This window comes from Camellia sinensis, chromosome 8 (assembly GCF_055761805.1).
Source record: "Camellia sinensis isolate YWXY chromosome 8, ASM5576180v1, whole genome shotgun sequence".
Lineage (NCBI taxonomy): Eukaryota > Viridiplantae > Streptophyta > Magnoliopsida > Ericales > Theaceae > Camellia > Camellia sinensis.
Genome location: NC_138968.1, coordinates 117,928,682 through 117,939,302, shown reverse-complemented (window position 1 = coordinate 117,939,302; position 10,621 = coordinate 117,928,682). Strand labels below are relative to the sequence as shown.

The following is a 10,621-nucleotide window of genomic DNA, read 5'->3' as shown; positions in this document are numbered from 1 at the left end:
TTGAGCTATGTCCATGCTTAGTTCATGCATTTGTGCCATGTATTGCATGCCTCTTTTGTAGTCCTCTTTGCTAGCTTCCATGCCTTAAGGTTCTAGCATGTCATACTTGTGTTGTTTGAATGATTTAGCATCATTTCTTACTTCATTTCAGTGCACTTAGCATTGTTACAATTCCACTTTTATCACTCCTTGAGCACTCTTGAGAGTTGTGCTCTTTGGCCTACTTGATTGGCCAATGCATTGTGCATGCATGCTTTGCATTTCGGTGCTTTTATCTTGGTGTTATGGCCACTGAGTTGGGCATGGCTGAGGCCTATCCATCTTGGTTTAAGTCCATTGTTGCATTGTGTATGCCATGTCATAATGCATTGTGCATGTTATGCTATTGTTTGCATTGAGCATGCCATGATCATATTGCATTGAGTATGCCATATTGTCCATAGTATTGTGTATGCCATGTAGTTACATTGCATGTTTGCCATGTTGCTTGCATTGTGTTTGGAATAGGTGTTAGTCCAAACACGGGAAATGAGGGACGCTTCATACTTCAAGTGATGAAACGTGACTTAATTCCCGGTTGCCGACACTCTTGACTACCCATGACGGAGTTGTTGGCTTTAGGTGCTTGTATGTGCATTCATTTCACATTGAGTCGTGCAATTCGACTCCTCGGCCATCATGCATCGCGTGATTGGTGGCCCGAGAGTCAAGGACTACACTCCCTTGAGCTTATGCAATGATGGGGAGAGTGGTCGTGCACACATGTGTTGCGAGTACTTTGCCATCTCTCTCTCTTGCCTTCTGTTGCAGAAAACCAGAAACCAGGGGCAGAAACTGGTCGGCCGACCAGATTTAATGGCTGGCCGACCACTTTTTCTGGTTTTTCACCACAAAGGTGGTCGGCCGGTGGTCTCCAAGGCCAATATCTGGTCGGCAGCCTTCCCGCAGGTTCCCTTGGTGGAGTTTTAGCCTTCTGAAGCTTTGTGCAGTGTTCTGAGGATAATTGCAAACATAGGCAAGTCGGGGCGTCGCGAGAGATTTCCGAACAAGGCAATTCAAGCATGCATGCGTCCTTTGTCATTCAAAGCAGAGCTGAGGCAGTCCACATTCATTTAATTTGTATGCTCATTTAGATTGCTTACTTAGTTAATGTTGTGTAATAATTAGCTGTAGCTTATTATTCATTTCGTTGTGTAATAACTAGTTTAATTAGATTAGCTTAGGTTAGCTAGCTGGTTTTGCATTATTTATTCGGACCCTCCGTCGAGAGGGCGAATTTTGTAATCAGTGTGCGTGTGTGTGCTGCATGTCTTCTAACCCCACGTCTTTCTCCCTTTTATTTATCAGCTTACGATGGTTAGTTTTAGGGCATGTTTCAATTAGCATCCTTATGCTTCGCATGTTTGCATTCATTCATCTGTATTGCATGCACCGGGCTCGGCGCATCATACTAACTGTATTGTATTTCAATACCGATTTGAATACATGATTATCAAGTTGCATTTCACATGACATCTTAGAATAGCTGAGCCTATTTCTAGTTGCATTTTGCATGTGTTGCATTAGCCATCTTAACATAAACTAGGATTATGCATTGATTACTAACTAGTTTCTGTTTTGGCTCGGAGTACTCGGTGAGTATTTATGCTTTAGCATCCTTGCATGTGTGTGAGTGACTGCCATGATAGCGTGCTTGCCATGAGGCTAACTGCTTATGTGATATAACTGCCTGAATGCCTGTGGGCGAAGGTTGGATTGCTTGAATTGGAACAATTCATTGACATATGAGTTTTAAGCCCACTTGAGAGTGGCAAAATCATGTTTTCTAAGCCCACCTGAGGGTGGCAAATCCACATTTTAGCCTACTTACGAGTAGCACCTTCAAACCATTTTCAAACAAACAAACATGAGATGTTTTGTTCCAATTTAGGTGATCTAGTCTGTACTTGTATGCTGTGCGCATCACATAGTAATTCTAGGCTAATAACCGAAATAAGAGCACATGTGTTTTCAAAAATAAGATATCATGTTAGTAAAGGCCGATCTTTGATCGGGCGAGCGAGGGTGCTCATTGCATGACCTTCCCCTCTCGTACCCAAGTTTCCGAGCCGAGGCAACTTTGGTGATGACGGACATGTGGCCTTAGGCACGAGTCAGGGTTTCCTAAATTTTCCAAAAATAAATATTTAGGTGGCGACTTTGTATTTGGCAAAGCAGTCCATGTTTGGCACTTCTTTCTAAAAATCAATTTTTCAAAATGATTTGCCAGATTTGGACTCTTTGGTAATTTATCAATCTCGCATTGCACTTTGCAAGATCAGATTAAAAACCGTAGCATTTGAGTCTGAACTGTAGTAGCAAGCCCAATGAACAAAACGGGATTCTCCCGGGACGTTCGGGCGCGTCTACAGGGAAGCAATGTGAGCAATGGTATACCTATTTGTAAAGAATGTGGGAAACAACATTGGGGCATTTGTCGCCGCCTATCAGGAGCTTGTTTTAGATGTGGTTAGAAAGGGCACTTGGCTAAATCTTGCCCGCGAGCTCTTCCGAACAACACTAGGCCTAATGCTAGTACAATTGGTTCTGTTCCTACACCTTAGTTCCAAAAAATGCTCGGAACACTGAAATAACTGACGCAGGTATTACCTTAACTATGTGCAATTGTTTATATGGGAATTTGTGTGGAAGTGTACATTCCTTAACTTGATATAGATTGTGGACATGTTAATTGAACCAATTGAATTATTAGAATTATGAACCCCTAGTTATTGACTGCCTTGAAAACTTGCTCATTTTATGTGAAATGCCTGAAGCCCTATAACGAATTACCTGAGCTTTGGGAAATTGTCGAGACTTATGGACAACGAGAACTTGCTGGGTTAAATCCTTGTACCATATTGCAAAATTTAATATGAACTGTTAGGTATGACCTTTGAACTATGCTAGAACTATTGAACATGGGAACACATCATGATTGACTATAGTTTGAGAAATCTGTACGACCATGACTTGAACTGAACTGTTATATATTGACTGACATCATCGAATGAGTAGGCCCGTGATCTCGAATTATATACATGAATCAGCCACGTACGGAGTTTCTGAAATTGAGAACCTATGTCAGTTTGGAAAAACGAACTTTTGCTTATGAATTGTGAACGAATGCCAAAATGATAACTCGTACCTGTCTGTATGTTTCCATGCTTGTAATACTATTAGTATTAATGGGATTGAACCGTGGTTAATGAACACTTAGGGACTTACTGGTTGATCTGAACTATCGTGACTGACCTGTTGAACTATGCTCGAACTGTTAAATATGGAGACACAATATTATTGACTGGATATGGAACATGTTTGGACTTACATATGCCTAGACCTTTGCGTGGGATGTTAATTAATTGAACTCGACACACTCTTTGTGTCCGCTACATTTGTACCTAGACTGAGTAGACTTATGACTTGTTGCCTTAACTATTGTATCTGGGGAAACTGTTTTGTGTTCATCTGTACAGAGACCTCGTGAATCTGTATTGGGAAGGTTATTAGACTCTAGACATGTATATATATGACTATATCGTTGCCCAGAATGATTGATATGATTATTTGTTGATAACTTGACCGTTGGGATTATGACTCTGGGATTGTGTGATTAAGTAAAGACCCCGAGCAATAAACTCTAAATTGTGAACTACGATTGTTGAAAATTGACAAGACTGTTTGACTCGACTAGTGAGCCTATACTTTAGCGACTGTATGACCGATTTAAAACTTCTGTATAACAATCTGCTATTGTGTACCACCGAGAAACTTTATGTGATACACCGTTGTGTACCTTATGCTTACATGAAAGACTCATTTGGGAAATTGCTATATTGACTGTGATGCTTACCTCTCGATATGAACAACTGTATGCCTGTGCACCCACATATAAACTTACTTGGAGAATGTAACATTGTATATGACCTGAACTCTTCGATATGAACTATTGTGATACATAACTCTGATGTGATTTGAGAACCGAGGAACTTAGAACAACTGTAGAACTACTGACTATGCACCTAAGCGAATGAAGTATGAACGAGAACCTTTACCTGATCTACTCTGATAGAACTATGGTTTGATGAGACCTTTGTTTACCTGAGAGAACTTCTGTTTGATAACTCACGCTTGAACTTTGACTTGATATGACTGGGTAGAACTTGCATCTGCCATGACCTGGTTGAGCCTTTATTGATTTGATCTGCGAAGACCCTTATTGAGAGTTATTATCTGATTTGGTTATGTTATGGGGGAGTGTGAATTACTTACGATTGAATAACAGGGCCGTGTTGCTAAGGGAACTAACCGACACCACAAAAAAAATTGTTTTTTGCGACGGCAAAATGCCGTCGCAAATACTCCAAACCCCGTCGCTAATAGTTTTTTGCGACGGTAAATAGTTTTTTGCGACAGCAAGTGGGGGGTCGCAACAGAGGGGGTTGCAAAAGGGCTTTAGCGACGGCAAGAGCCGTCGCCATTGTTTTTGCGATGGTAAATTTTTTTTTTTGCGACAGCAAACTTCTGTCGCCAAAAAGCTACGAAAATCTGATTTTTTGCGACGGTAAAGTCTTGCCGTCGCTAAAAGAGTTTTGTCGACTGCCAAATCCCGTCGGTAAAAGTATCGTCGCTAATGACGATTGGCGACGGCAACCTGAGCCGTCGCTAAAGGTCTTATTCTCAGTTTAATTCCTACCTTTTGCGACAGTATTTGAGCCGTCGCAAAAAGCTTGCTACCATTTTCTTTTTGCGACGGGGGAGCTCCGTCGTCTCAAAAAAAAAATTAAAAAAAAAAAATCCCTGTACTAAAATAATTAAAAATATAAAAAAAACCTGTATTAAATGAAAAATAACTAAAAAAAAATTTAAAAATTACATAATAATATAAATACATACATAAACAAAAGTTGGCACATGATGAACATTCATAATGTTGTTCCATTCATAACAATACATAAATAAAAATTCATAACAATAAAAATTATGCCACTACATAATGTCGCATAATACATACATAATATTGTTCACAAATTTAAATAACATAAATCAAAATCAAAACCAAAAGTTTTCGTCTTGATTCCTTCGTGGGTTAAAAAAATAAAAGTTGGTTATAATCTTTATACGCCCGCATTTCACAAGAAGCAAACTGCTACTAAGGAAATATCTGAAAAAAACAAAATAAAAATAATTAATAACAATATAATGGTGTTAATATTTTAATTACAGAAAAATATAAAAAAATTAACTACTATATAATTACAAAGATAGTTTAGTAAATAATTTTGACTAGACCGAAATCCGACTCTAACTCCCAAACCGGGAACCCGATTCGAGCCCCGTCTTCTCCCACAAGTCTCTCGTGCCTAGGCGGTCGTGTGTGCCAAGTTTCGTGCCAAACCGACGCCGTTTGGTGATTTTGGGGCGTTAACACCTCGAGTTCAAGTTTCTTAAGAAACTAGTTTGCCTAAAGTGAAATCCGGCTATAACTCCCAAACCGGGAACCCGATTCGAGCCCCGTCTTCTCCCACAAGTCTCTCGTGCCTAGGCGGTCGTTTGTGCCAAGTTTCGTGCCAAACCGACGCCGTTTGCTGATTTTGGGGCGTTAACACCTCGATTTCAAGTTTCTTAAGAAACTAGTTTGCCTAAAGTGAAATCCGGCTATAACTCCAAAACCGGGAACTCGATTCGAGCCCCGTCTTCTCCCACAAGTCTCTTGTGCCTAGGCGGTCATGTGTGCCAAGTTTCGTGCCAAACCGACGCCGTTTGGTGATTTTGGGGCGTTAACACCTCGAGTTCAAGTTTCTTAAGGAACTAGTTTGCCTAAAGTGAAATCTAGCTCTAACTCCCAAACCGGGAACCCGATTCGAGCCCCGTCTTCTCCCACAAGTCCCTCGTGCCTAGGCGGTCGTGTGTGCCAAGTTTCGTACCAAACCGACGCCGTTTGGTGATTTTGGGGCGTTAACACCTCGAGTTCAAGTTTCTTAAGGAACTAGTTTGCCTAAAGTGAAATCCGGCTCTAACTCCCAAACTGGGAACCCGATTCGAGCCCCGTCTTCTCCCACAAGTCTCTCGTGCCTAGGCGGTCGTGTGTGCCAAGTTTCATGCCAAACTGACGCCATTTGGTGATTTTGGGGCGTTAACACCTCGAGTTCAAGTTTCTTAAGAAACTAGTTTGCCTAAAGTGAAATCCGGCTATAACTCCCAAACCGGGAACCCGATTCGAGCCCCGTCTTCTCCCACAAGTCTCTCGTGCCTAGGCGGTCGTGTGTGCCAAGTTTCGTGCCAAACCGACGCCGTTTGGTGATTTTGGGGCGTTAACACCTCGATTTCAAGTTTTTTAAGAAACTAGTTTGCCTAAAGTGAAATCCGGCTATAACTCCAAAACCGGGAACCCGATTCGAGCCCCGTCTTCTCCCACAAGTCTCTCGTGCCTAGGCGGTCGTGTGTGCCAAGTTTCGTGCCAAACCGACGCCGTTTGGTGATTTTGGGGCGTTAACACCTCGAGTTCAAGTTTCTTAAGGAACTAGTTTGCCTAAAGTGAAATCCGGCTCTAACTCCCAAACCGGGAACTTGATTCGAGCCCCGTCTTCTCCCACAAGTCTCTCGTGCCTAGGCGGTCGTGTGTGCCAAGTTTCGTGCCAAACTGACGCCATTTGGTGATTTTGGGGCGTTAACACCTCGAGTTCAAGTTTCTTAAGAAACTAGTTTGCCTAAAGTGAAATCCGGCTATAACTCCCAAACCGGGAACCCGATTCGAGCCCCGTCTTCTCCCACAAGTCTCTCGTGCCTAGGCGGTCGTGTGTGCCAAGTTTCGTGCCAAACCGACGCCGTTTGGTGATTTTGGGCCATTAACACCTCGATTTCAAGTTTTTTAAGAAACTAGTTTGCCTAAAGTGAAATCCGGCTATAACTCCAAAACCGGGAACCCGATTCGAGCCCCGTCTTCTCCCACAAGTCTCTCGTGCCTAGGCGGTCGTGTATGCCAAGTTTCGTGCCAAACCGACGCCGTTTGGTGATTTTGGGGCGTTAACACCTCAAGTTCAAGTTTCTTAAGGAACTAGTTTGCCTAAAGTGAAATCTGGCTCTAACTCCCAAACCGGGAACCCGATTCGAGCCCCGTCTTCTCCCACAAGTCTCTCGTGCCTAGGCGGTCGTGTGTGCCAAGTTTTGTGCCAAACCGACGCCGTTTGGTGATTTTGGGGCGTTAACACCTCGAGTTCAAGTTTCTTAAGGAACTAGTTTGCCTAAAGTGAAATCCGACTCTAACTCCCAAACCGGGAACCCGATTCTAGCCCCGTCTTCTCCCACAAGTCTCTCGTGCCTAGGGGATCGTGTGTGCCAAGTTTTGTGCCAAACCGACACCGTTTTGTGATTTTGGGGCGTTAACACCTCGAGTTCAAGTTTCTTAAGAAACTAGTTTGCCTAAAGTGAAATCCGGCTATAACTCCCAAACCGGGAACCCGATTCGAGCCCCGTCTTCTCCCACAAGTCTCTCGTGCCTAGGCGGTCGTGTGTGCCAAGTTTTGTGCCAAACAGATGCCGTTTGGTGATTTTGGGGCGTTAACACCTCGATTTCAAGTTTCTTAAAAAACTAGTTTGCCTAAAGTGAAATCCGGCTATAACTCCAAAACCGGGAACCCGATTCGAGCCCCGTCCTCTCCCACAAGTCTCTCGTGCCTAGGCGGTCGTGTGTGCCAAGTTTCGTGCCAAACCGACGCCGTTTGATGATTTTGGGGCGTTAACACCTCGAGTTCAAGTTTCTTCAAGAACTAGTTTGCCTAAAGTGAAATCCGGCTCTAACTCCCAAATCGGGAACCCGATTCGAGCCCCGTCTTCTCCCACAAGTCTCTCGTGCCTAGGCGGTCGTGTGTGCCAAGTTTCGTGCCAAACTGACGCCGTTTGGTGATTTTGGGGCGTTAACACCTCGAGTTCAAGTTTCTTAAGGAACTAGTTTGCCTAAAGTGAAATCCAGCTCTAACTCCCAAATCGGGAACCCGATTCGAGCCCCGTCTTCTCCCACAAGTCTCTCGTGCCTAGGCGGTCGTGTGTGCCAAGTTTCGTGCCAAACCGACCCCGTTTGGTGATTTTGGGGCGTTAACACCTCGAGTTCAATTTTCTTAAGGAACTAGTTTGCCTAAAGTGAAATCCGGCTCTAACTCCCAAATCGGGAACCCGATTCGAGCCCCGTCTTCTCCCACAAGTCTCTCGTGCCTAGGCGGTCGTGTGTGCCAAGTTTCGTGCCAAACCGACGCCGTTTGGTGATTTTGGGGCGTTAACACCTCGAGTTCAAGTTTCTTAAGGAACTAGTTTGCCTAAAGTGAAATCCGGCTCTAACTCCCAAACCGGGAACCCGATTCGAGCCCCGTCTTCTCCCACAAGTCTCTCGTGCCTAGGCGGTCGTGTGTGCTAAGTTTCGTGCCAAACCGAAGCCGTTTGGTGATTTTGGGGCGATAGCAACTCGAGTTCAAGTTTCTTAAGGAACTAGTTTGCCTAAAGTGAAATCCGCCTCTGACTCCCAAACCGGGAACCCGATTCGAGCCCCGTCTTCTCCCACAAGTCTCTCGTGCCTAGGCGGTCGTGTGTGCCAAGTTTCGTGCGAAACCGTCTCATCTTTTCCCACAAGTCTCTTAACTTACAATGTAAAGAATGCAAAGATACATTTTAGCTTAGAATGCAAAGATACATTTTATACCTGATCTTCTGGTGGTGGTGTATATGGATTCTCATCTTCTGCAGATTCCCTAAATGCCCGGTGGCCACTCGATGCATCAGGAACCTATGATAGTCAATGCATAATGTGTTAATCATATTCGAATTTTATACATAATCTTGTGTGAAAATTGAACTATCAAACAATTTAATTTATATTGAACCTGTCTGTTGGGATCCACACTCGCCCCCTGTGACACAAACGCCATCATCTCATCTCTCATCTGCTGTAAATGTGTAGAGAACTCTGCTCGCAGCTCCTCCTTCAACTCATCCCTTAGCTCTGCACGAACCTGCTGCATGATCTGCTCAATAGTCGATGGTTGGGGTGTTGACTGTGATGGCCCAGCACCATCTTTATACACCGCTCTCCGAGGCACAATTCTCCCGTATGTGCGACAATATCCATGTCCGTCATGACTTATCAACTCATGGAAAATGGCATTCCTAGCCTCCAAAGTCCGACCATCCTCAGGTAGCATAGAGAGTTGACGATTAAACTCATCCTGTATTGAATAAGACATACAAGTATATGCCAAATTAAGATGGTTGACACACATAAAATAAACTTCAAATACAATCAAAGGTGTTTGGAAACTACCAAGGTCTGGATAACCTCTGGGTCATCTGCTCTACGTGTCATAAGCCAAACATTCATCTTATCAGTAGACTCCCCCTTATTGGTCATCTACATTTTTTTAGAAATATGAAAATTAGAATCCAAATAATTTGCAAATATTCAATGTTTATTTATATACAAAAATAAAACAATAAAATGTAAACCTCATGTCGTATCTGAGAGAAACTAGTACGCCCTGTGGTATGAGCTATGCCGTGAGCTCGCCGATTTTTAGCATTCCTACTTGCAATTTTCTATAACAGGTTCAACAAATGTAAGTATGTAAATATGATTTGTATGTTTACATATCATAAATATAACTTATTTGTATACCTCAGCATCAGAAGTACGCCAATACTCCACAAGTTCTTCCCACTGGCTTGGCACAATGTGCAAAGGAACATCATCCTTCAGATTAGGATCAGAACTTCTAGGCTTGAAATACTTAACCTTAATCTTGTTCTTGTGATCCTTCCATATGCTGTTGCAGTTTTTCATGCAGATTGGCTTGTACTCCTATGGACATATATTCAAATTGTCCTATAAAACACAATTTCAAAGTGTAAATAATAATAACACAATTTTGAAATTCGAATTTGTGGACAAAAATATACTTTTACCTTCACATCCTTCCAGATAGCATCAACAATATCATCAGGCACATTGTTCCAGTCAAGAAAAGTAAGAGGAACAATGTTACCATTCCGCACAATGATGCCAAGTTGAGTAGTTAACTTAGCGACGTTATCCCCTATTGGGCAGTAATTTTCATCAAATTGTATGTCCAGCTTTTTACCAGTACCCCACTCTTTAATGCCCTTGGCACATCCTCTACCACGCCTAGTCGAGATTGATGAAGAACTAACATGACCTGCGAGATACAAAAACAATAAACAATATGCAACGGTAATAAACAAATGCAAATTCAAATAATGTGAATACAAATCGAATTCTTATACCTGATGTAGGCTGTGAAGAAGATGAAGGGTTTGCAAAATACAATGAGAATAAACAAGTTATATATAATGAGCATAAATAAATGTATGTTTAAATAATTTTCATACAAATCAAAGCAAATTTATATACCTGCGGATAGCTCATAAGCTGATGACTCTAGTCGGGATGCTAGCTGCTGTGGTGCCACTGATGGTGGACGCACCGATGGTAGGCGTGGAGGCTGAGTACATGGTAGCTGCTGTGGTGCCACTGATGGTGGTCGATGCGGTGGTACTAATGGCCCCTCAGATGGTG

General features: G+C 42.8%; 1 protein-coding gene across 1 annotated transcript; it reads right to left on the bottom strand.

Moving 5' to 3' along the window:
• Nucleotides 1-8,735: 8,735 nt before the first annotated feature.
• LOC145796660 (uncharacterized) lies at nucleotides 8,736-9,910 on the bottom strand. The gene is made up of 4 exons (XM_082881836.1): nucleotides 9,704-9,910; nucleotides 9,535-9,624; nucleotides 9,353-9,439; nucleotides 8,736-9,257 (listed from the first exon to the last, which is right to left on the bottom strand). Exons 1-4 carry the CDS (start codon nucleotides 9,866-9,868, stop codon nucleotides 8,847-8,849), a joined length of 753 nt encoding a protein of 250 aa, XP_082737962.1. The 5' UTR covers nucleotides 9,869-9,910; the 3' UTR covers nucleotides 8,736-8,846.
• Between the last annotated feature and the right edge of the window lie 711 nt (nucleotides 9,911-10,621).